Source organism: Podarcis liolepis (genome assembly GCF_965112155.1).
Source record: "Podarcis liolepis genome assembly, chromosome: 13".
Classification (NCBI taxonomy): domain Eukaryota; kingdom Metazoa; phylum Chordata; class Lepidosauria; order Squamata; family Lacertidae; genus Podarcis; species Podarcis liolepis.
In genome coordinates this window covers 23,379,737-23,407,305 of record NC_139573.1, presented here as the reverse complement: position 1 = coordinate 23,407,305, position 27,569 = coordinate 23,379,737, and the positions used below count along the sequence as shown (strand labels likewise).

Here is a 27,569-nt window from a genome sequence, read left to right as displayed (position 1 = left end):
CGTGTCTAATGCATAGAGGAAAGAGGAGAAAACAAATATTGAGGATGATCACCTGGACATACCTGGAATATTGTAGACGGAGATCAGCAAAAAAAGTCTGGGAAAATCCAGACATATGGCAACCCGTGTTGGCAGTATCGTTTTTGCCGATTTCCCTCAAAAATAGCTCAAAAACGTCATTTTTTGCAATTTTGCCAATAATTTTAATTCTAGTATGTTTATTCACTCTCTTTGGCTCCTCCAGAAACTAACGTTACTTCTGAACTCATATCTTAGCTTTCTTAACTGAAGTGCTTAAAATATGACTAGTTCTACATTTCATTTGTTATTTTCCTGTTTCCAGAGCAGAAAATCAAGTGTTCAAAGGGATTTATTAGGAAAGTGTTTCATTAAGTTAATATAGTTAATCTTTATTTCTAACATGGTAGGGTGAACATGTACTAAAAGTATCACGGACCTTCATAGCAACTATATTGTGTTTTGTGTAGGGAGCTCAAATGTAACCTAAAGATAAGTGTCTTCTTTGTAGAAACCCACTGTTTAAAAAATGCTGATATGTAGATAATAAACTGTTCTTCAGGCAGTTTATTATTCTGAGCAACCTCAGGAGAAAAGAAAGTAATATTTCTAATTTTAAAGCAGATACATAATAGGTGAATGCACCAATAACAGCATTAGGTTCAGACTGATTCTACACAATTGTTGTCTGAGGAGCTATAACGCTTGACCCAAGCGCATCCAAGTCTGCTTCAATTCCTCACACCCATTCAATATTGGGATTTTTTTAAAAAGAAAGACAAGACAGACATTCATGGAATTTGCAAGCACACTAGTGCCCCAAGAGGGAATGAATACTGATAAAATATAGGTAAATGGTTTAAGAAGCTGTTATATGAACTGTTTCTCCCTCCCCTTTCTTTTACTTTCCCTTTTTATGGAATTGGGTGGCATTTCCAGCAAGATCTGACAGCATCAATACTCCAGAATTTCAGAACTATAGCTTGCAGAAAGACAATTTTTCCACAAAGCCAGCTGTTAGCATTTTGGTATGAATAAAAAGCTATAACTTAAACTCCATTAAAGATTTGTGAGCAATTGTCTGAAAATCGGTCATGAGAAGGATGCCCTGGCAAGAAAACTACGAAATCATAGAAAGAGAGGTCAAGGGGTTTTGTACTAATAAACATTAACATTGATTTTGAGTGAGCGAAACTCAAAGGGATTTGCTTTCTGAGTAAAATGATTTTTGTGATTACAAGGTTGATATGTCAATGACCACAGAAATTTCTGTATGCTGCCTTTCCACTCTTGGTGTTTGCTCTCCTCCCCCCCCCCTTCATTCCATCCTAGCATGATGGCATTCTTGTATAGCACTATTTTAATTTTAGAATTGCCAAAACACCACAGAGCACTCCACAAGATCCTCTTACAATTTGTGCCTCCTTTTACAGGTTCTGCTTCACCTCTGACCAGCATAGTATTCCTATGAGGCACCCTGCTTTGCCTTTGATTTCAGGATTTGTCTAATTCTGATGCCCTTCCCAGTTAATGCTATAGTCAGCAAAAAGATGTGACAATGAAGCAAGACTGAATTGCTCGAGTATCACTATAAACACTGAGATTTAGTATACAAGCAAGAGTCAAAGATGACCCAAACTGTGTATGTATTGGAGCCTACCTGGTTAAACCAGTAGTGCCAAGTGATGGCATCCTCATTGATGGTTAACATTTTGTCTAAAGGAGCTTGTGGATCTACCTTCCCAATCTTCACTTTTGATTGATTTGGTAAAAGAATGTAGTTGATAATATCAAATCCAGCTGCTAATTTCCCATTCTCATCCAAGGATATCTTGTCTCCAGCACTGTTGTTAAATGAGATATATCTCAGAATGTGATGGAGCTATATTGAAATAATAATAAAAGGTTTAGAAAATGCTACATATGTGAGAACAGAGCAAGAAACTTCAATCCATGCATTTATTTGTTTCTAAAAGTGCATTCATATTTGTTATGTATGTCATCATTTGTTTATCTGTTTGCAGAGGCAACTTCAGAACTTTGTGTCAGCTATTAGTTTATTTTCTAGGAATGTCCAGGACATTGGAATACAATATTTACTTCTGTACTGGCTGTTAGCTTTTTAGTGTTAACCACGACAAAAAAGGAAAGTAGCGAGGGATCAATAAACGATTTACAATTCTAACTGGTGGAAAGAAGAAGGAAGACATAACTTTAAGGATAGGAAGTGTCTGTGGAGAAAGCTTTCTGTTCAGATTACTGCTGTTAGATCCAGAACTTACAATATTGCCCCTGTTAAATTCAAAATATGATACCTTCCAAAACTGTTGATTCTGAAGCTTCAGACCCACTCCATCCAACATTGGTCGGTGTTTTAGCCTAGTTGAGGACATGGCCTGTAAAGCATGAGCCACAGCATAGACAGCATTGTAGACACTATAGCTATGGCCAGTCATTCTCATTTCAAAATAGAAAAAAGGAAGGTCCTTTAGCTTCTCTTTCCCTGTGCAAATATTCCCCTCCATCTCACCCTGATTTGTATTTGGAAATACACAGTCAAAGGCATTTTTCCAGAAGTCCTTGATGAAACCATCTCCAGAAATGCTGTAAGGGTTTCTACCTTCTGCAAACTGGTGAAATCCTGGCAGATCTTTGAACTGATATGAGAAGGCTATAACATCATGGAATTTGTCCGTATCCCAATTCCTTTGATAGGAAAAAGATGTGAGCTCCATCTGAGCTGTAGTTATCCAAATTTTGCCTTTTGGTTTCTTTGTCAGGTGCTCTATATCTGACAGATATGGCAACCACCTGAAATAGGACAAAGAAAAGGATTCTCCATAAGCCAGAATTACATTGGCTTTGCTGTTCATCACTTTAAAATTTATTTCTTTCCCCCGATTCACCATACTTGCAATGTCAGAGATAAAAGCAGTTGTGGGAACTCTTTCTATGAAGGCAAAACAGACACCTTTCTGGGGAAACATTGGAAGCACGGTTTGCACAAATCTTTCTCCATCATCAGTGTCCATAACAACAACCCCAATCCAAAACCATCGGAAGCGCAGAAGCAAAGAGAGAATCCCCTCATACTGAAGCTCTTCCTTGGGAACCATCTGGTAGAAGGAAAGTCCTGGGTGTTTATCACGTATCACTGGAGCAGGGCTATATGTTAGCTGAAGATACATGTGAGGGTGAAATGGATTAGAAAATAAAAATAGCATTTAATTATCACTTCCAGTTGATCAAAGCATTTGAGATATGTTTATTTAGCTCATAGCTGCCATTGTCAATGAGTTTCAGATATGCTATAATTTTAATCATATTCTAGTACAGCAAAATGTATTTTCATGTATGCATACTATTGTTTTAATTGTTTGTGTATGAGAATGTCTTGATGGACTTGTAATCAATAAACTTTGTTAGGTTTGACTTCAGCTTGAGTCAGACAGTATCACAAGTCCCATGCTGTGGAGCACATTTTCAGCAAAGATTTGGCAGACACCCACACTTTTGACATTCAGGTGCCCATCAAAAACATTTTTATGTCAACAGGCCTTTGCCGCTGTTCAGCTAGTCACTTTAATTATTATTTATAGGGGTTTTAATTAATTTTTAATTGTATACCTCACTGATTTTTACAAATAAATAAATAAATGCTTGCAAATATTTTGGGATGAATGCTCATTGCACAGCCAATATAACGTAACCTCCACACAAGTTTTGTGCAACTGTATAATCATTAATGGTCAATAAACAACCAGTTTTTAAACTCCTCAAATTACTTATGGCACAAAATCTTCCTAGACACTTCTAGGAATAAAATGTAGGCCCACAGAAGAAGCTTCCAAAAATGTTCTGTTAACTTATTAATCAATTCACAGAGTGAGCTATCTGACAAAGGAAATGTATGAATAATTAATCTGTCATACACCACTCACATATCATACCTGTGGAACCTTGTAGACATCCAGAATAGTTGCCATATCGAGAGATGTTTGGGAGTCCAGTCCACCAATTACTGCAGTTAGCTTATTCTGTATATCACAGTTGTAGTTTGGAAAAAATCTTTCCAATGTGTAAGTAAGCAACATTGTGGAAATATAGGTCCACTTAGCATAGTAATAGTTGTCATAAATGCAGAAACCCAAGGTAATGTTGGGTAAGATATGAGGGTTTTCATTAATCTCCATTACTGCAAAGGCCAAGGCCAGGATGTTCTGGTAATTCTTAGGCAATACTCTACAATGAGAGTCAGATTCTGTATCAGAAGCATATTCCACAAGCATAATTGCTATGAAGGAAATAATTAGCTTTAGTATATATAAATACTAAATCAATAACAATAACCATGACTCCTGGGCTTGAGATGACCCACAACAAAGAATGGATGCTTCCAGGTTGCAATGCTTCACTCTCATTCAAGATGTGCAGGCCTTACATATATTTGAATTCATATTCAAAATCTGATAATTTCTTCTTATAAATCCTATACAGTAATTTCTTCAATAGCAATAATGATATTGGTATTCCACATTTTATGAATTTTATCCTAAGTTAGCTACTCAGAGAAGACTCATTGAACCCAATGGACAGGACTCAGGCTCGTTAATTCCAATGAGTCTATTCTGAAAAGGACTTAGCTGGACACAACTCTAACTATTTACCAAGTTGCTTATGAATATATTGTCAATAGGACTGTCAACAGGACTGTCGACAGATGAAACTACGGTAAGTCTCAGAAATACCAGAAGGAATAGAAACTGGCAGTAAAGCTCTAAGGGTGAGGGAGAAATCTCACAGTATCATAAATCTAATCAAGGACTGATTATGTCACACGCTTCTGGTGAAACCAAGTTTCTTAAATCGTTACATGAACACTAAAGAGATATAACACAAGAAGTTTTTGAAAAGCAGCTACAGTGTAGGAATGGTAGAGTTGATAAGTGAATACTTTCCCTTATCAGTAAATAAATCTGGGAGACTATTCATAATGCAAAAAAAGAAGTTTTGAAAGAAGTTAAACCACTTTCCCCATCTTGATGATCCCAATCCATACCAGACCTACATGCAAATCTGGTTTGACAATATAGAATTAAGCAGCCTTTTGTACCCAAAATATAAGGTATCCTTTAATTTATTTGAACAGCCTCAGCTAATATGTCACAGTTCAGAGGCTGTGACTCTAGCGTGGACCAATCTACTGTCAAAACAAATGGAACCAAGAACAAGCAAGAGTTAAATCCTTACATAAGATCCTCCAAAGGTGGCGATGGAGGTTCTTCAGTGAATTCAATCGAATAGGCAATAAAGCCACCATATGAAGCAATCCCTCCAATGATGAGGTCTCCTAACTGATGATACTTGTGAAGAGGATAGTGTGGATACTGGATCCTGCATTTCACAGTGTGAGCCTTGTATGGCATGTGAGGAAGCAGTATCAGCAGTAGCACTAGAACCATCCTGCACACGGATGCAAATATTCCTTCTACATAAATATTTCCCTGTTTAAGTTTATAACATTGCCACAGCAGTCTGCTTGATTACAGTGGTGCGCATTGAATGTTTAGAGTGTTCTCAGGCCAACGATGTCAAATGCAAGACCCCCATAAGCAGGCTGGTGAATAAATGCATCTTTCTAATCCCTCTAAGTGTTATATGGTGGTTTATATGACAATTGCCACATAGTGTTATTAATTTTAATAATGGAACTAAAATTACAAAGGGGTTGTTCACAAGCAGTGGTTAATTATAGTCTGAACAACAATAATAATAAAAGGATAGTAATCAGAAATTCAAAGTTGTAAATTGCCTATGGGATTCCTTAAGGATACATGTTTGCTACATCTGAACAGGATTTTTTCTTTTGCATGTAGTTTAATAGGAAATGATTTCTGGCCTTGGGATTACCTACAACAAAGAATGAATACTAGACATACAAGCCTTCAGTCTACAGCTACAAAAGAAATTAATGTACTCATTGATAGCACTGACTATGGCAGAATAGAACAGGACTATTACTTCCATTGATCTGGACACTTTTGTTGATGCAGCCTAGAATAGGTTGTTGTTGTTTTTTTGCAGCTGCATCACACTGTTGAGTCATATGAAATTTGTGGTCTACTAAGACCCCAGATCCTTTTCACATGCACTACTGGCAAGCCAGATGTGTTAAAGATAATTGCTTAATTAACATTGAAATGGGGAATGCCTAAATGTGTATTACTGATGGCTTTAATATGGAGAAATTCCATTGAAGTATACAAAGTGGTCTCTGAATTCCTTGATGGGTTGATAATTAAATGCTATTGTTCTCTAGTAGATAATTCATGAGAGATTAACCTTAGATCACATGGGAGGCTACTGAACTGAAAATTCACCATCATGCTGGTGGCTGAGTCTTTGTTCTCAGGCTTTGTGGGAATAAGAAGCCTCTCTGGGAGCTCAACAGCCTTAAGGGCTGGAATGCAGGCTAATGGAGCTTATGTGAGACAGAGCTATTTTTGTTAACTCTGATTATAAATTCTTTTATTTCTAAGATGCTGAGCCTGTGCTAGACAGCACAATTCTTGTGTGGAATTATTTGGATGTACCTTCGATGTTTTTGTTTTGTTTTGAAGAAAGTTCTGCAAGTGAAGTTTAGAGCAATCTAATGGGTCTGGACATTGTTTCATTCCAAAAGGAGTCAGTTTTTTTGCATGTAGTTGCCTCATGCTGCACAATATCTGCAATAGGATGTCCCCATCTTATATTTGTGCATCTGGTCCTTCCTGCGTGTAGAACTTTACATTTGTCCCTATTGAAATTCTTGGTGTTAGCTTGGGTCCACGTCTCCAGTCTGTTAAGGTCATCTTGAATGACATGCTAGTTCTTCCTCTTGCGTCAAATATAGCTGAAGAATTTTTAGTATTATTTTTAACCACTCTTGCAAGCATGAGCTGATTCTGAGTTTTGGCCTGGTTGACCTTCTCTCTTCAACTGTTGGCTAGACATATATACTCTTCCTTCATGATTTCCCCTTTCTTCCATTTCTTATGCATGCCCTTCTTAAACCTCAGCCTTATGCAGCCACACTAGTTTCTTCAGATGCCTCCCACTTTTCTTTCTTCTGCCCTATGCCAGCTTAGGCTGCTTCAGGCACACTGTCAAAAACAGCTTGTATTAGAGGTAATTCATTTTTTTTTAATAAAATTTTTATTGGGTTTTCATAGTTTATATAGACACAACACAAACACACAAACACAAAGACAAACATGCATAATTTCAAAACCTTATTTTCATAACCACTTTCCATGACTTCCCCACACCTCCCCTTCTTGCATCCTGATTCCAATAGTTAGCTCAGCAAGTTCTTATCTCCAACTTTTACCTTATTAATATTTTACTTAATTCTTCTTAATTAACCAGATTTTAGTTTTAAACCTCAATTAAACCACGATACTCATCATTTAAATCCTTTTCTAAGGTCGACCCACATTCCCTTCCACAAATTTCCCATTTTTTAAACTATTTAAAAGAATAAAGAACATAATAACATAAAACAAGATATAATTATACACCCTTTGGATTCCGAAACTCTCACCCCCCCTTTCCCGGTTTCGATCCCCAAAGAATATCCATCAATCTCTCAGTTCTCAGCCTGGATTCCTCACGTCCGAGGCTCTCAAATCTCTCTCAGTCCCTCTCTGCCGGTTTTGTTGGTAGTCCTTTATGTTGGACATCGAATCTCGGAGAAGCTCTGTCCCAGTGGGATCTATGTTTTTTCCAACCAGACCTCCATATTCAAAATCGGAGCCCAAATCATATTTCTTGTTCCTTTTAAGTCCAAATGTCCCAAGTGTCCCAAGAGCTTCAATTTTCGTCTTAATCAAATTTGTAATCCATAAGTCTTCCGATCTCCCCATAGGCAGATCTCTCTAATCTCGATTCTCAAATTCAACCCACATTCTCATCATCCAGTTCTTGTTTTCTTTAAAATCCATTCTTTCAGGCCTCTGGTTGTCCTTTTTCACCTGCGGCATTTCAGCTCCTCCTTCCCAGTCCTCCAATTCAACGCGTATCTCCTCCTGTTTAGCTGCAGAATTTTCTTGAGTCAAGTCCTTGGCACAATCCACAAATTTATTTACTTTAGAGTTCAAGGTCGTTAGGTCTGTAGCCAAAGCTTTACTCTGATCTTGCAATTTTCCCAGGAGAAAGAACATCCTATCCAACTCAGCCTGTATTTTTCCATCTGCAGCCATTGTAATGTCTCAGAACCCCCTCTAGAGGGATTCTAGTTACTTTGTATTTTTTCTCCAACAGTCAGGTTTTTATTTTGTATCTTCTTTATTTCCAGCAACTTAAAGTCAGGTAAATCAAAGCTAACCAGCAGAAATAGCAAAAAACAGATTTTCCAAAATTTGACAGCTCGTTTGACAGCTGTCAAACTCTTTGTATCTCCTCAACAGGCTCTCTCGTGGGTCGCTCCCGGATCCCGGGGGGTTGCACGTCAGCTCCTAAAAATCAATTCTCATCCTCCAGCACAAAACTTCAAACGCCAAATCGTGGAAAAAATAACTTTTGTCTCACACAGAGAAAAGTGGTCTCTCGACCTTAGTTATCCAATTCTTGCTTTAGATTATCTGCGAGAAGGGGGGGGGCGGACTTCCTTTTAACGCTTCCCCCGATCGTACCGAATTCAAAGGAAAAGAGATTTTTAAGTCCAATTTCCGTACTACTCACAGGTTGTTACTTTGCAGTCCGAATGTTCAAGGAAAAAAGTCAGCGCTCTCCGGCCATGGCTTGCGGCTTCACTCCGTAGAAGAAGCGGTTTACTCACAGCACCACGCCACTCTCCGTCACCCGCTCCGAAGCCTTCAAAAAGGCTTCTTCGCGGGTCGGGGGCGCAAATGATGCCCACTGAGTCACCAAGTCCACAGGCATCCGTGCCTGTGGTTTCTAAGGGTCCCCGCGTCGTCGCCGCGGCAGGACCCGTCTTCCACGGAGCAGATTCCCTCCGCTAGCCCGGAAGTCCGGATTAGAGGTAATTCATGCTGGCTTCCTAAAGTTATGATAGTTCTGTAAGAGAGCTGGCATATATATGAAGCTGGTATAAATTAGGTTGGTGTAACTTCCACTGGCAGAGGTAACCACTACTCCCAGTTTAGTTCAGGAGACGTTGGGAGGCACTACTGTTGCCATAGCAGGCAGATGAGTGAGAACCCTAGCTTTGAGGTTTTTATGACCAAACAGTATAGAAATAAATAAATGCATATATTAGATTAGGGCATTATGCTATCATATGTCTGACTTTTATGACAGTCCATTGAATCCAAACTTCTGTGAATCCAAACTTCTAAACATGTCTGAAATCTATGGAATTTATGGAATGCATGAAGAATTTGAAAAAGAGTCTTGAGGAAAGTGAGTTGGTATATATTCATAATGCTGTTTCTTACAGCCACACATGAAAATATATTACATAAATGCAACAAACATCACTGTATCATAGGCAATAACCAAGACACAGACAAGGACTTTCTTTAAGACTTTCTTCTTATTAGCAGGCCCCTGTCATTCAGCTCAGGCCTCAACAAAATAATGTAACATTTTGGAGAAAAGATAAAGCCCAGCAGCCCAGCACTAGAGGTTAAGATAGAAAATATCTCCACTGCTACCATGTATTTCCCTTTAGTGCTCAAGTAAGTTGGAACAAAAGATAACCAAACACTGCAGAAGACCAGCATACTGAAAGTGATAAACTTGGCTTCATTGAAACTGTCAGGTAACTTCCTGGCAAAGAAAGCTACAGTAAAACTAACAATAGCCAGGAAGCCCAGGTAGCCAAGAACACAGTAAAACATAGTTACAGAGCTCTCATTACATTCTAGTATAATTTCATCAGACACAGAGTGTGTGTCAACATCTGGGAACGGAGGATTAGTTGCCAGCCACACAAGGCAGGTGCCTGCTTGAATGACAGAACAGGAGATGACAATGGAGTAGGCAAGGCTTCTCCCAATCCATTTCTTCACCCTAGATCCTGGCTTAGTGGCCATGAAAGCCAGGACAACTGTGATGGTTTTTGCCAGCACACAAGAAACAGCCACAGAGAAGATGATGCCAAAAGCAGTTTGCCGGAGGAGACATGTCACCTTCCAAGGTTTGCCAATGAATAGCAATGCACAAATGAAGCAGAGTAGGAGGGAGATAAGGAGAATGTAGGTGAGGTCCCGGTTGTTGGCTTTCACAATAGGGGTGTCATGGTGCTTCATAAAGGTCACTAGGACAAGAGCTGTGATCAAACAACATGAAAGAGACAAACAGGCTAAAGTGAGCCCCAAAGGCTCTTCAAATGTCAGGTAGCTTACATTCTTGGGAATACACAAATCTCTGTTTTTGTTTGGATAATTTTCATCTGTGCATTCATAACAATCACTCAAATCTGGAAAAGAATAAAATAGTGATTTACCTATCACTACCTTAGTGATAAGTGGTACACATCTCATCAAAGATTGATAGATAGATAGATGATAAATAGCTGATAGATAGATAAATGATAGATGAGAGATGAGAGATGAGAGATGAGAGATGAGAGATGAGAGATGAGAGATGAGAGATGAGAGATGAGAGATGAGATGATTGATATAGATAGATGATAGATAGATAGATAGATAGATAGATGATAGATAGATTAGATAGATAGATGGTAGATAGATAGATAGATAGATAGATAGATGATAGATAGATAGATAGATATAGATGATAGATGATAGATTAGATAGATAGATAGATAGATAGATAGATAGATAGATAGATAGATGATAGATGATAGATGATAGATGATAGATGATAGATGATAGATGATAGATAGATGATAGATGATAGATGATAGATGATAGATAGATGGATTGATGATAGATAGAGCGATAGATACGAGATAGATGATAGAGGCCCAGTTTTCTAAGTGTAGCTTCTTCAAGATACAAGTTCATAATGAGTTTATTATTTATACCTAACACTTATATTTAAAAGAATTGAGGTAGCTTACAGCCAAAAGAATAAATTGTTTGTGTGTGTAAAAGAGATATAGGGAGTAGACATCATTGCACTGAGAGCAGGAAGGTTCAATCCTGTGGTGTTCAGCTTCTTAACAAGGGCGCTCCCAACAGAGAAGCCCCTAGTGAAGGAGCAGCAGGTAGGATTGAATATTATACTTAGTAAAGGATCTGATTCGCATGGAGCATATTATTCCTCTTGCACAAGTACCTCCCCAGAAGGGATGACTCGTAGGAAGGAGGAGCAATCCTGAATCCTGTAGGGTGGAATCACTTGCTTACCAGCTGCTAAGTGAAGGATTTCATCCTGCATGGTATTGCATTAAGGGGTGGTGTGGTGACCATGAAGGGGGAGATAATAGCCAGGAAAGAGAAGCTAAATGAGAAAGCCTGCATCCCAAATTCCAACAGCTTCCCCACCCCACCCCATCCCTACCTTCACTGGGAAATACATGAATGGCCAAGAAGCTTCGGCCTACTTTATTTATGCAGTATCTCCTTCTTCCCACCTAACTCCTGCCTTTCCTTTCTGCCTTATGCCTTTCCCTCAGGCAGCCCTAGATTATTCTGGGTCACCAACCTTCAACAATCCAAAGCTGTCTCAAGCTAAGTTGAGTGTCACCTCGAACAGCCCAAATCTGCCAGATGTGGATAAAAACTTTGATTCAGCTGAATCACTTGCACAGTTGTAGTAACAGACCTATTACTGCATATCTGAGAAAGCAACATGAGATGGGGAAAACTCAATTCATCACTTTCTAGTGATGTGTACATGCATTTGCTGGTATGCGTAAAAGTATCCTCATGATCAGGAATGTGGCCTGATCAGGAATGTGGCCTTATCTTCACAAGGAGGCTTATAAACATGTTCTGGCAAATGCACTGACAAGGCTCCTTCAGACTTTTCTTTTGATCACACAGAAGTGTGGCTAGTGATATTTGGGGGCGGGGATATTGCACATGCCTATCTGCATATATGTTTTTGCATTCATGTATCCCAGCTGAACACTGAATGATGGCTATTTGAATATTAGTATATAAGGAGGGGCACATGATTCTCCAGAGAGATATAGTACAAATTATTTTTTATTCTTCTTCAGGTTCACATCCAGTCCCAATAGAAGAAAACAAAAACAATTTTGTATGCTATATCGGCTTGGACTTAATCTTGTACAGTCTATTTCTTACCATCCTGGTCTGAAATCTTCCCTTCTGGACATGGGATGCAATCATAGCAACAAAATGGCTCCCCCTCCTTCACTTTCTTGCTGGAACCAGGATGGCAACTCTCTGTACACACAGAAAGAGGTTGCGTCTAGTCATGAAAAAGAAAGAAGACTTTTACTGGGGGTGCAGACATCCATGGGATTCACTATTCCATGGCTTCATCCTATAATACTGTGTTCTCTTGGGATAAAACGGCAGAGGCCCATCATATATTTAAAACTAATAATAGTTTTCGAATGGTCAGTTGATATATTTTTCCATAAATTTATTGTGTTTCTATTCACATTAATTACTTTTTTTTGGAGTTTGCCATTATTTAGCAAATTTTTAAAAGTACACAGAGACACACGCACAGACACAAAGACAGTGACTTTCTTCTCATACAAGTATTAAAGAATAGCTACCAGATTGCTGGCTGGTGAATCTTACCTGGTTAAACCAAATGTGTCATGTTATGGCATCTTCATTGATGGTGAATGCTTGGCCTGGGTGAGCCTTGGGATCCATCTTCCCAACTTTCACTACAGGTTCTTCTCCAGAATTAACCCAGTTAGTAACATCAAATCCAGCTACAAACTGTCTGTTATTGTCAAAGGAAACCATTTCCCCCACGCTGTTGTTAAATGAGATACTTCTCAGGGAATGATGGAGCTACATTGAAAGGGATACCAAAAACAATTGTGGCAGTTGTCAAAATAAAGCAACCTCACAATGCAGGTCACAATCAAAAGTCTTTTTTGTTGCTTAAACCCATTTATTGTTTGAACATTTTTTCCTGATCAAAAGTGATGGGGTTGAATGTTTCAGACAAAATAGTAATGGTGTGTGCAGAATGAACAGAAGACAAGGACTGTTTGGGCTGATTTGAGTAGCTGTGCACATGAAAATATTTCACCAACCCATTCATCATTTTAAGCTATGGAAATAACACTAGTTCATTTCTGTGAAGATGTGGGAAGATGGATTCTATCCATCACTACACTAAACAACACAGGAGGTGATACAATGTAAGCCAAAAGTGCAGCAGTGTGATCTGGGCTAATGTTAACCTCATAGGCCCCAAGAAGAAGAAACAAGATTGCTGTATGAAAGTTGAACTTTTTTTCTTTCATTCTGGATTGTGGTAACTAGAATTAAGATGAAAATATGAGATCATAAAGAATTTAGCAAACATTTTGTTTGCACATTATGATCTATTATTTCACTCAAAATATTCCGTTCATCTACAAGCGAACTTTAAGTTCCTTACCAGCAATGAAAGTTGTTTTTGATGTTTCAGTCCTTCTTCCTCCACTACTGCACTTCTTTTAAGTCTAGTGAAGGACATTTTATGGAAAGCATTGGCAACAACATAGACAGCATTGTAGATACTGTAGCTATGACCAGTCATGCTCATTTCAAAAAAAGAATGAGGGAGGCTTTCCAGTTTCTCCTTCCCAGTGCAAAAGCCCCCCTTCTCCTCATCCAGAGCATGAATTGGAAATCCACAGCCAAAGGCATTTTGCCAGAAGTCCCTGATAAAACCATCTCCTGTCCTGTTGAATGGATTTATGCTCTCAACAAACTCATGAAACTGTGGGACATCATTGGAGTGAATTCTGAAGGCGAGAGCACCATAGAATAGTTCATCATCCCATGACTTTTGAAAAACAAATGAAGTATGTTCCACCTGCGCTGTTCCTATCCAGACTTTACCTTTTGATTCACCTGACTTGTGTTCTTGTTGTGATATATATGGAAGAAATCTAAAAAATGCCAAGGAATACGATTCTCCATAGGCAACCAATACATTGGCTTTGCTGCCCATTACTTCATCATGTATGTTTGCGCCCTCTTCTATCACATTCTTAACGTCAGCAATAAAAGTCAATATTGGAATTCTTTTTATGAAAGCAAAACAGACCCCATTCTGTGAAAACAGTGGAACTACAGTTTGCACAAATCTTTCTCCATCTGAGGTATCCATAACAACAAGCCCAATCCATGTCCACCCAAAATGCAGAAGTAAAGAAAGAATTCCTGTATACTGAATGGCTTCATTAGGGACCATCTGGTAGAAGGGAAGGCCTGGAGTTTTATCATTCATCACTGGAGCAGGACTGTATGTTAGCTAAAGATAAATGGAAAGTGGAAATGGAAAACAAGATGCTTATATTTCTGCAGTAACATATCAATTGTCCTTATAATCAAACTGTAAGTTAGGTGTACATTTTTGAAGGGGTTGGGTAGCTACCCAACAAGACACTCTCAGATGTTTTGCCTGAACTTGAATCTGTTGATTTGGGCATGTCTGGTTATAAACCTTTCAACTACCTATCCCTTAGTCCAAGTGGCCATAAGCTGCATCCAGGGGTTTGGTGGTGTGTCTGTAAAATACAATTAAATATAATACAACACAGCGTATTACAATTGGCACAAGACCCAGAAAAACTATTAAGTGGTCTCCCAAGATCCATAGCAATTGTCAGTGGCTTGGAACCACTGCCACAATCCATTTACTTACTGCAACTAAACCAAAGTATGTGCTACTCTAATACTGACATAATAATTCTCTACCTATTATCTATGCTACCATTTCACTACTTGCTCTGTTGCTTCCCTGCTCTATTTTGTTATATGTTAAGTGCCTTGGGATGGAAACCTGCACATAAATGGAGCTTAATAAAAATAACAATAATCAGTGCTTTTTTAAAAAAAAAAAAGTTTAGGGGTAGTTTCATTTTCCTATTCATATCGAAAAACTGCCCTTCAATTAGGCCAAACTTGGATTCAAAAAATGTTTAGGGGTATGTGTCTCCCTGCGTCCCCCCAGAAAAAAAGCACTGGCAATAATATCAACACACGTGTACATCCTACCTGTGGAATCTTGTAAATATCCAAGGCATTTGCCACATGAAGGGAGATTTCAGAGTCCAGTCCCCCAACGACTGCTATTAGATTATTCTGGATATTGCATATGTAATTGGGGACAAATCTCTCCAGAGTTGAAGTAAGTAGTATAGTGGCATGATACGTCGCCTTGGCATTGAAATAGCTGTCATAAATGTGGAAGCCCAGGGTGATATTGGGTAAGATCTGAGGATTTTCATTGATCTCCTTTACTGAGAAGGCCAAGGCCAGGATGTGTTGGTAATTATTAGGTACTATACTAGAATGATAGTTTCATTGTGTATCAGAAAGATATAACAAGAACAAGAAGATGCCACTCTTATCTGCCTATTCATCATCAGGATTGTTTCAGTATAGAGGCTTATTCAAATACAAATTACAAAAATATTAAACAGCTGCCAATATCACTGTTTATCATTAAAAATGCAACACTGATACGTCTCTGGAAAAGTACTATTTAGAGTAGAATGCACTAAAATGATCCATATGATTTAAATCAATTTGAAAATGTGATTTAATGCCGTCTCAAACCTATCCACTCTTTGCAATTGTGTTCTAATACAATACACTTTCTACTGATAACATCCTTTTTCTGCACTATCAGCATTCATCACCCAATGTCTTATTTTTGCCCTTTTTATTTAACCTTTCATAGATAGGTATTTACACATATTTATAACAAAATAAAAAGTTTGATGAAACAGAATTGTACAAGAAGATGAAATAAAACAGAGGATGGAGGAACTAATATAATTTAATTAAAGAATATTACACTTTCATTGGCTGATAGATTCCTATTATTTCGATCAAACTAAAGAAACAAATGTTGAAGCAATCTCATTTACCTTCTACAGCATAGAAAGGAATGTTCACAGAGCATGAATGCATAAATTGAGAAAGGAAGATGTAAGATGGGATGATGTGTAAGTGAATTGGAGTAACTTGGTGACATGCAGGAATTGATAAAGTAAGATAAGATAGTGCTTAAAACAGTTCTAGCATAGCTACTCCAGTCCAATGATTAATGGGATCCTCCCCACTGAGCATTAATGTAAGGCCAAAGTCAGTACCATGGACCCAATCATTATGAGTCATAAGGTCACTTCTTCTGTGGCCATATAAAATTAAACCAGCGTCTCCTCCCCCTCTTTTTTTGCATTGATTTAATTGTATTAGCATTTTTACAATCTAACACCATAATTCACTACTGGGAGCCTGATGCTCCAAAAACTGATCTTACTGCAATATCTCACCTCCGAGCAGAAAAGAAGGGGGGGGGGAGGAAAGGTAGGAAATAGATTTTTAAAAAAAAAATTTAAAAAAGGCAGCACTTCCTCACATTAAGTCTTCGTTCAGTGTTGGAGGTGGCTGTTCAGTGAAGTCTATTGAGCTAGAGACAATGAAGCTCTGAGAAGCAATGACACCAATGATGAGGTCTCCATTCTGATAGTATCTATGAACAGGCTGAGGTGGGTGCTGGACCCTGCACATACGAATGTGAGTTTCAGATGTTATATGGGGAAGCAGTACCAGCAGCAAAACCACTAATGCCATTATGCTAGACAGAAATGCTCGTTATTCTACTATATTTGTAGGTTTTTCTCTTTTTATCTATGATGCTATGCTTAAGGAATATGATTTTAATGGCCTGACCAGAATGTTCAGACAGTTTTCTAAGAAACCTGAAATCAAGATCCCTGAACACAAATATCAGTAATCATACTAAAGTTCCTGTTTCTAGTGCCTAAACCTTTCTCTGAATGCAAGAAGGTATATTTATGACATCCTTCACATACAATATGATTTCTTGATTTTAATTTTAACTTTGCCTTAGAGCTTTTTTTTTTTTTACAAGCAGCAGAATTGATTACACTCTTTATGATAATTAATGGGTGAAGTAATTGCCAAGCCAAAGTCAGGGAATTGTGGATTTGAAGAAGAAAATAATTCTTCTGTGTTAGCAGAAGTTTTGAACTTATTTGAACAAAAATAATCGTGGTGGGCTTGGACTGGCCTATGGCAAGGAAAGAATGAGTCTTAGGTGTGGGACTAGATAGAAGATTCATGTTTTTTAAACTAGGTTTTGATTGATTTTATAAATGGAAAGATTGAAAATAAGAGTGTTTCAGTTCCTTGAATGAGAGGGAGTCATGGCAAACTCTCATTCACAAATGCAAACATATAGCTCACAATTGTGATTTATGGGCATCCTGTAGCAGCAGCACTAAACTAGAGGGCTTAGAAGATGTTCTACAAGTATCTTCTTTAGAGTGGGAGACATGGAAAATGAGCAGAGAAAATGTCTAAGCCTCTGTTCCCGAGGGTTGTCAGTCCTCCACTCACTGTTAGAGTGTGGTTGGTGCAGCTATGTTTCTTAGCACCATTGCAACTGATGCTGTTCACAATAATGAAAGCAGTTTTTGAAAACAATCCACCAATTTAATAGCTTTTAAGAGTTCGTGCATAAATTAATAAATAAACTAGGGTAAATGAAAAGGGCCCATGAGCATTGTCATTGCTTATTCCAAATAAATACACAGAACAGAAGAATCAAGCATACAGAAAATACTTTATGTAGAGAATGTTGAAATTGAAAATTTAGTAAGGGCTGGCTGAATTTTCCTGAACTTTTTTGGGGGGATGGAAGCAATATCCACCAGGACACTGCTGACAAATTCTGTATTCAAGCTATATGGCAATCCTAGGAAATTACCTCTACTAAATATTTAATGTATCCATTTCTATCACTGAGGTTCATTCATAGGAGAGATTCATTGGACCCTTTGCTGTAATACTTGTTACTGCTTTGATTCAAAAAGTGAATTCTATTGTATATGAGAATGCCTCTGAGAGTTTCCTTCTAAGATAGCTACCATCACATTTCAGAACTTAAAAACAATTAATGTGTCTCAAAAAGCTCCACTGAAGGAACAGAGACTCGTTTTTCAGTTCATTCTTCTTATGAACTTTTCCATATTGCTTAGTTCTGGCCGCAAGACAATAATGTAGGTAAAGGTAACATTTTGGAGAAAAGATGCAACACAGCAAGCCAGCCTTGGTAGGTAAGATAAAAAAAATATCCACAGCAACCATCAATCTTGGCTTGGAGCTCAGATAGGTTGGAAAAAGGCGAACTACACACTGCAGAAGACCAACATGCTGAAAGTGATCAACTTATCTTGAACTTACTGACTGGTAATTTCCTGGCAAGGAAAGTCACAGAAAAACAGGCAATGGCCAAGAAGCCCATGTAGCACAAGACACCATAAAACACACCCCTCATTACATTGTAATATTATTTCTTCAACAACTGACTTACTATCAGCATCTGGAATTTGGGGGAGGGTGGGTTGAGTAGAGAAGCTTAAGCAGATTCCCAAAGGTTGTTCATAAAATAAGAATGTCAAATCTTTGGGAATACACACATTCTGTTTCCAGTTTGGATAATCTTTACTGGTGCATTTATAATAGTCATTCACATCTGAAAGAAGAAAAGATGTAATCAGACCCAAAAGTATGTAATCAGACCCAAATTTCTCAAAACATACAGTAGTTGCTTTTATCAGAGTTTAGTGTATGTATTTCTTCATTGCCCTATTCTTTGCTGATCCTGTAAAATATGTAATGAAAAATTATATATTTATGAGCAGGAAATGCAGACTCGTAATGCCTATGAAGTTTATTATATATGAGAAAAATATATTTCTTTTAACAGCAACAAAAAAGAGCCTGCAATAAACCCAGATGCCAACTTTGCTGCCACATACACCCGGACATACACCCGGACAACACCATTACTGGCCCCAACAACATCACACATAACATCTCGGGACTATTTAATTGCTCATCGTCTAACATTGTGTATGCCATCAAATGCCAACAGTGTCCTTCAGCTCTCTATATTGGACAAACAGGCCAAACCTTACGCCAAAGAATAAACGGACATAAATCAGACATCAAGAATCACAAAACAGAGAAACCAGTAGGAGAACACTTCAATCTCCCAGGACATTCTATACAAGATCTCAAAGTAGCTGTTTTACTACAAAGGAATTTCAGAAATAGACTGGAAAGAGAAACTGCTGAATTGCAACTCATTACCAAACTTAAAACCATGGAGAGACCTGGTCTGAACAAAGACATTGGATTCTTATCTCATTATACATGACTAAGCCATTTTTCACCTTCTCACCACTTGCCTTTTCCTGTAAGACCTATTGCAGCCGTTAAGAGTCGTCAACAGGCTCATCTCAGCTATCTGCCAATCACCCATTCCCACCACCCTTCTGAGTAATACCCCTCCCCACCTTCTCACTATATAGAAGGATCTGGCAACTTCCGTTTCAGTGTATCTGAAGAAGTGTGCATGCACACGAAAGCTCATACCAAGAACTAACTTAGTTGGCCTTTAAGGTGCTACTGGAAGGAATTTTTTATTTTAAAAAATAAAAAGTAACAGTAAATAAATAGTAACAATCATTTAACAAATAAACATTTTAAAATAGTAAAGAAAAGAGAACGCAAACAGAACAGACAAAGATACATTTAGGTCCGTATTCTCTTTGGATGTCCAATCAGATACCTATATGAAGCTCACAAACAGGATTTGAACACAATAACTGTTTCCTGATCATGTTTCCCCACCACTGATATTTAGAGGGATATCAGCTTAGATCCTAAAAATAATGAGTGGTGTTCAATGAAGTTTTATTCAAAGTAGATCTATTGGAATTAATGGACCTGACATCACCAAGATAATTAATTTCAATATGCCTACCGTGAGTACAACTTCATTGCATATCATATAAAGCCGTAACTTGGAAGTCAAATAGAATCCATTCCAGAATTCTGTTTGACTTCCAAAACATTTAGAAACCAAAGCATGGCTTCTGATTGGATGCAGGAAGCTCTTGCAACCAATTGAAAGCCATGGAAGCCCCATTGGATGTTTGGCTTCCAAAAATAGTTCGCAAACCAGAACACACACTTCCAGGTTTGCGGCGTTCAGGTGCCCAAACATTCAAGAACAAAGCTGTTCAAAAACCAAGGTACGGCTGTAACTTCATCCACCATGAAAATAATTTAAAAAAATTAAAAAATTATTGGTGTTCCTTTTACTGGCTTATTCTGTTTGTCCTCTCACTTCCTCTCCTGTCTAATGTAACTGTGATTTGTGCCCTGAGGACCCCAAGCCCTTTCCAAGTAAATAACTTCAACGGATACATAATTTTAATTTAAGTTTTAGGGCAAAATTTAGGCCACAACTTTATTGATTACAAAACAAATTGAGCGGTATTGGCCTAGGCATTGGCCAGGGAATATAAGTGATTCCTGCCTATCTAGCTCGCATTCTGAAAGGGTAAACACCAAACCAGGGTAGCAATATTGGTGAAAATCGATTGAAGCTCACCCCATGGTTCCTGTCGTCCTGGCATTGCCCTAGCCCCTCAAGCTGACTTTGGACGAGATCCAGGACCCCCAGATTACTTTACTGGAATACCCTAATTCTGGAGGGGCAGGTAATGGCCACACCTCCCCTTCCACACATTTCTATAAACCAATGCCTAACCACCAAACCTTACAAAGTTGTGACGATTGCTAAGGGGGTAGGCGAAAACCAAGTGGCCGAAGCTAATCTGCCAAATGGAAAAATTCCTACCCAGTGCTTGCTCCAAAGCAGGCAACCCAATCCAAAGCAAGGCCAATGCAGCAGCACCAAATTGGGGGTGGGGTGTTTGGCAGCGCGAACCACTTCAAACCACTGATTGTGTCCTAAAACAGGCATAGACAAAGTCTTGTACTCAATAGGTTTTTGGACTCAAAATCCCATCTGCCTGGTCTGTCATCAGTTACGATGGGGTTGGGGGGGTCTAACAACTTTTGGAGGATTCACTTTGGGTACCCCTGTTCTGCAGCAAGACAATCTCATGCTCAAACACCCCCTTTTTCCCTGGCTCTGAACAAATTTCTTGTTTCTTACAGCCAATTCAGTTGCCCCTTGAGATCCTTAATGGATTGGAAAAAGTAAAAAGTAAAAAGTTAATTTCAGACATGAAAAACATGTCCTCAGTAATTCCACATGGAATGCTCCTTGTTGAATTGGTGACTTCTTCCTTTTTAATTATCCAAAGTACTCTAATTAACAAGCTACTTTTCAGCCCTACAGTGCAGTTTACTGTGGACTCCAGCAAAACTAATAGCACAGTTCTGAATAAATATATAAATATACCCTCCAGAAATCTAGGACTGGTTTAGGAATTAAGACTATTAGACAATATTGTGTCAATCTGATTTCTGACCCTATATATTTTAGTCCTGAGCTTTTTGAGATAAAAATAAGAAATCTGCATCTAGAGAAAACATTTCTGCCCACAATGCTGTTATTGTTCCTCTTGCTTCTGGTACTGCTTCCTCACATGGTAAGCAAAGCGCACATCATTAAGTGCATGGTTGATGATCCACACCCTCCGCTTCATGAGTACCACCAGTCAGGAGACCTAATCATTGGAGCTATCGCTTCCCACACTTTCATCATCTCCAATGCAATCAGCTTCATTGAAAGACCCCCATCACCTTTGCCTGAAGAGCTTGCGTAAGGGCTTAACTATAATATTTTGTAAACTAATATTAGTTATTAGTCTTAATTTTCATTCCATTAAGTATTTGTTTGAAAGGCAATAATCTATCCAAAGAAACAACTGTTATTTAAAAAAAGAGGGAAAGCTATGCCCAGTCATTTGTATCAAATATCATATCCTGAAGATCTTAAATTATACCATTTTGGAACACCCTGCTCTGAATTGCTACTTTACTGATAAAGAATAGGAAAGCATATGTTTTGATGAACAATGGTAACATTTGGTTGTTGTTGATTTAAAATTTGTGTGGGCCACCGAAAGGTAAGGTTACCTCAAGAAAATTGTTAGATGAATATGAATAATGAGATGAGATATAGAATACATTATTTTTATAACATTTGCAATACTTTTTACAACATGTAATTGTTCCTTATGATTCAGAATACAACTTACCTTCTAGTGTAGTACCTAAGAATTATCAGCACATCCTGGCCTTGGTATTTGCAGTAAAAGAGATCAATGAAAACCCTCAGCTCTTACACAATGTCACCTTGGGCTTCCACATCTATGACAGCTATTTCACTGACAAGTGGACCTACCATGCTACAATGCTACTCATATACACCTTGGGAGGTTTTGTTCCAAATTACAATTGTGATGTCCAAACTAACCTGATTGGAGTCATTGGGGGACTGGACCCCCCAACCTCACTTCAAGTGGCAACACTTGTGGATATTTACAAGATTCCACAGGTATGCTGGGTCTCGTGTGTGTGTGTGTTGTTCTATGCAGTGCTTTTTGTCTTCTTTGAGAAAAAAAGGTGCCAGGACTCACCATGAGGTTGTTACAGAAAATGCCACAATGTTAACATTTGGAGAGAGAAAGGTTCACCTATGTACCATTGAATACCCCCAGTAAAAGCACTGGTTCTATGTGTACTTTTACAGTTCTAGTACTTTGTCACATTTCCTCTTTCACATCTGTGAAATAAACCTCTGTGCATGTTCTTAAATTACTTAAAATAAATAAATCCCTAGTTGTTATTTATGCTACTGAGAAGTTGACTGGCTCAGCCACATGAACCTCTACTGAAAGGAAAAGCCACTAACATTTCAAGTTTACTGAAAATATTACTGACAAAAAGTGGGTGTATTTTTCTTCGAACATTCTGTCTACTCAACACTGGTCCTACTCATATTAAACCATTGAAGTTAATGCACATGCATTATGGAGAGTCATTCATTTCAATGGGTCTACTCTGACTAGGACTTCATAACATACTGTTGCCTACCATCCCAATCTCTGAGCAATTTGAGGTTCCAGGCGCTTACCCAGGGTTTCTCTTTCCCTTGAAATAAAATGCAGTGGAGACGGCATAGTCTTTATGATACATCGTTTGCTTATGCATATATACACCCTGAGCCTATGATGGAGAGGTTCACAGCATTAACACACCAAAAGGATCTTGCTTCTCCCATGGCTGCAGTCTTGGATTCATTAACATCCCAAAGGGTCTACTCCAATAGCCACAGCCTCTGATTCAAGAAGAAATGAAGCATGGCTATCTCTCTCTGGCTTCCTAGCCTGCTATTTCCAGCTTCTTGCTGACACACAAACAGAACTCAGCTTTGTCTTGGTCATTTCTAACTACCGTATTTTTTGCACCATAACACTCACTTTTTTCCTCCTAAAAAGTAAGGGGAAATGTCTGTGCGTGTTATGGAGGGAATACCTATGGGTGGCATGCCTACGGATTTTCCTCCTCTAAAAACTATGTGTGTGTTATGGTCAGGTGCGTGTTATAGAGCGAAAAATACGGTAACTTCCAATGAGTTGAGAGAAGGGCACCCACCCAATTTTTATCAGACACAGAGACACTTTCTTTGTTACGTTAACGACCCATACTTAGAGGACTGTTAGCAAGAAGCCTGTCTGGGTATTTAACGACTTGAATCCTCCCTTAGATTTAAACATTTGCTGGTTCTAGCTGTTAATAACCTTCTAAGGGTCTTATGTATGTAGGCATACAACCTACTTTCTCCTCCAAATTCACAAGAATACAATCCCATTCTTTCCTTTCCACCCTTTTCTTTAGCTCATCTATGGCCCTGCTCCAGTGATGAATGATAAAACGCCAGGCATCCCATTCTACCAGATGGTGCCCAGAGAAGACAGTCAGTTTGCAGGGATTCTTTCTTTGCTTCTGCATTTCAGGTGGACTTGGATTGGACTACTAACTATGGATAATGACAATGGAGAAAGATTTGTGCAAAGTGTAGTTTCGCCTTTTTCCCAGAGTGGTATCTGCTTTGCCTTTATAGAAAGAAGCCAAACATTTACTGTTGTCACTGATATTAATGACATGTTTAACAAGGGGGGTAAAATACATGACAAAATCATAGACAGTAAAGCCCATGTAGTGGTGGCATATGGAGAATCCTATGGGACTGTGTTGTTGAGATGGTTTCCATACCTGTCAGAACAAGATCATATAAAGAAGAAGTCAAAAGGTATAGTGTGGATAATAACAGCCCAGATGGACCTCACTTCAATGGTGTATCAGAGGACTTGGGATACAGAAATAATCCATGGATCTCTCTCATTTACAATTCACACCAATGATCTACCAGGATTAAAAGAATTTGTTACAAGTAGAAACCCATCCAGCACCACAAAAGATGGTTTTATCAAGGACTTCTGGCAACAGGCCTTTGGCTGTGTATTCCCAAATACAGATGTGGTCAAGTTGGATGGAGACATTTGCACTGGGGAGGAAAAGCTGGAGAGTCTCCCTGCATCTTTTTTTGAAATGAGCATGACCTCCCACAGCTACAGTATCTACAATGCTGTCTATGTTATGGCCCATGCTTTACATGCTATGTCCTCATCTAGTCTCAAGCACAGTGTAATGAAGAACAGAGGCATGAAGAAATATCAGGGCCAATGCCTTTGGCAGGTAATGAATATTAGAGATAGAGGAAAAGTCATTCTATTTATATTTTAATGTATACAAACACACTCCCCAAATTAAAACATAAATATGCATGCAGCTTTCCTCTGAAATTGGAAATTATTCTAATTTTACAATGGTGTTCTACAATCGAATAATGTGAACGAGAAAGGAACATATATTGGGGGCAATGTGAGCCCCAAAATGTGAATTTTAATGAAAATAGCATTCATAATATGTTCTATTTGGGAAACCTCGCGAGTGGAATCTATTTCACATTTATCATTTTGCATACAAGCTCTAATTGCAGTATTTTCTAATTCTTGCTCTTTCCCTTTCAATTCAGCTCCACCGGTTTTTGAAAGGTGTCTCATTTAACAACAGTGCAGGGGGGAAAGTTTCCTTTGACCAGAATGGGGAGTTAGCAGCTGGTTTTGATATCATGAACTGGATTTTCCCCACAAACCAGTCCTTTCATAGAGTGAAAGTTGGGAGGCTGGATCCCCAAGCTCCTCCAGACCAAGCGTTCAAAATCAACGAGGATGCTATAAGATGGCACAGGGGATTTAACCAGGTAGAGACAATTTTGGATAATACTCTACTGCCCCTATTAAATGCTGGATTTTGTGAATGTTGTGTAACTTTCGAGAATTAGTCTAGATTTTAAGGGCTCCAAGCTCCTTATCATCAAGATTATCATTAACCCCTTTCACTTACACTTTAGGCACAGCCTCTATCTGTGTGCAGTGAGAGTTGTTACCCTGGTTCTTGCAAGACAGTGAAGGAGGGTGAGGCATTTTGCTGCTATGATTGCATTCCATGTCCAGAAGGAAAGATTTCAGACCAGAAAGGTAAAAAAATGTTATATACAGCATTACCAGAAAGATATAGCTCAGCTTCCTCTAATAATTAGATATTAAGATTTGGGTTTCTTTTTGAGCAGCAGCATATCAGCTGAAGAAACACTTTTTCATGCCTTTCAAAACCAGACATTTCTCTCTGTCATCAGAGTTGAGCTTAATTTCCTTAAATAGATTGTCCTGGCTTTCATTTGTGCACCAGTGGATAATTTCTACTGCAACATTTAAAAACATGTGGTTGCAATGTCTTAATGTCTTCTTAAATCAGACATTTAAGCATTGGAATATACTTGAGCTTAGCCTTGAATATTGTTGTAGGTTTGGAGGTGATAGTGCATTGAAAGATTCCATTGCTAACTGGGCAGTTGTAAGATAATGTCCTTAGTGTGTCACTTAAGCACCTTCATAAGGATCTCTTTAATTAGGTAATGGCTGTGGCTGGGCATTATGACCCCCATCCTAAAATAATGATTTGGATTACAAGAGCTGCAACTAAGTGATGGTTCCTTCTGGACAAATGGATGGGCCTTCCCCCATCCCACCCCACCTGGCAGGTAGATGGAGAATCATAGCCTTGTGGAGTGTGAGAGCTGAGCTGGAAGCAGGCAGAAGGCTGAGAAGTTAAGAGACAAAGACATGCTGGATTTGTGCTACATCCAAAGCTGTGAACCATGGAGAAATGAGATCTGTAGATGCAGTCAGTGCTGTGAGTTTCACCATCTTAGGACTGTGGTGACAGTTAACTTTGCTTTTAATGCCCCTCCACACCAAACCCGCAACAAGATTCTAGGCTAAGCTCCTTACAATACTCAGATGATTTACATAGGCATTAAAAGATTACAGCCATATGTTTATTGTGTGGTGCTATAATTTCTAGCTACACAAAGATTCCATCCTTTTTTCAGATACAAGTGATTGTCATAAATGCCCAGATGAAAAATATCCAAACAAAAGACAAGACCAATGTATTCCGAAGGACGTCAGCTTCTTGTCTTATGAAGAACCTTTGGGCCTCTGTTTAGCCTCTTTAGCTCTTTCATCTTCTATGATCACAACTCTAGTGCTTGCAACATTTATAAAACACCACAATACTCCCATTGTCAAAGCCAACAACCGGGATCTCACCTATACTCTCCTCATCTCACTCCTGCTTTGCTTCCTTTGTGCATTTCTGTTTATTGGAGAACCCCGTATGGTGATGTGTCTCTTCCGACAAAGTGCTTTTGGCATCATCTTCTCATTGGCTGTGGCTTGTGTGCTGGCAAAAACCATCACGGTAGTTCTGGCTTTCATGGCCACCAAACCTGGATCCAAAATGAGGAAGTGGGTGGGAAAGAGTCTGGCCAGCTGCATTGTTCTTTCCTGCTCCCTCCTGCAAGCACTTATTTGTACTGTTTGGCTTGCAACCTCTTCCCCATTCCCAGATGTTGACATGCACTCCTTCCCTTCAGAAATTGTGTTAGAATGCAATGAGGGGTCTGTGATTATGTTCTACTGTGTGCTTGGCTACCTGGGATTCCTGGCATTTGTCAGTTTCACTGTGGCTTTCCTTGCCAGAAAGTTACCTGGCAGTTTCAATGAAGCCAAGTTCATCACTTTCAGCATGTTTGTCTTTTGCAGTGTTTGGTTATCATTTATTCCTTCCTACCTGAGTACAAAGGGAAAATACATGGTGGCAGTGGAGATCTTCTCTATTTTAACTTCCAGTGCTGGACTGCTGGGTTGCATCTTTTCCCCAAAATGTTACATAATTGTCTTGAGACCTGAGTTGAACAACAAGGAACAGCTGATCAGGAGAAAACCTCAAAGAATGTAATTGTCCATTTTGAAATATGTAGAATAATACATTATGACACCTTTAGAGGAAAAAGAAGGGGAAATCTCAGGGGAATTGTTGAATGAACCACCTCCACAAGGGAGACTTTTTCAGTTTGAGTTCTTGAATACCATTGTAGCCTATTCAAGAATTAGATTTTTTTTTAGAACTATCAGATGGCCAATCCTTGGACAT

General features: G+C 38.7%; 1 protein-coding gene and 1 long non-coding RNA gene across 2 annotated transcripts; both read left to right on the top strand.

The window, feature by feature from the left end:
* Positions 1 to 9,902: 9,902 nt before the first annotated feature.
* LOC310691999 lies at positions 9,903 to 12,997 on the top strand. Its single transcript, XR_014518639.1, has 2 exons — positions 9,903 to 10,221; positions 12,155 to 12,997. It is a non-coding gene; the product is annotated as an uncharacterized lncRNA (long non-coding RNA).
* An 8,619-nt stretch (positions 12,998 to 21,616) lies between these two features.
* Positions 21,617 to 27,374, top strand: LOC310692506 (vomeronasal type-2 receptor 26-like; the record flags this gene model as incomplete). The annotated part of the gene is made up of 6 exons (XM_083473452.1): positions 21,617 to 21,762; positions 22,209 to 22,500; positions 23,844 to 24,704; positions 25,045 to 25,272; positions 25,423 to 25,549; positions 26,464 to 27,374. 6 exons carry the CDS (start codon positions 21,617 to 21,619, stop codon positions 27,372 to 27,374), a joined length of 2,565 nt encoding a protein of 854 aa, XP_083329578.1.
* Positions 27,375 to 27,569: the final 195 nt, after the last annotated feature.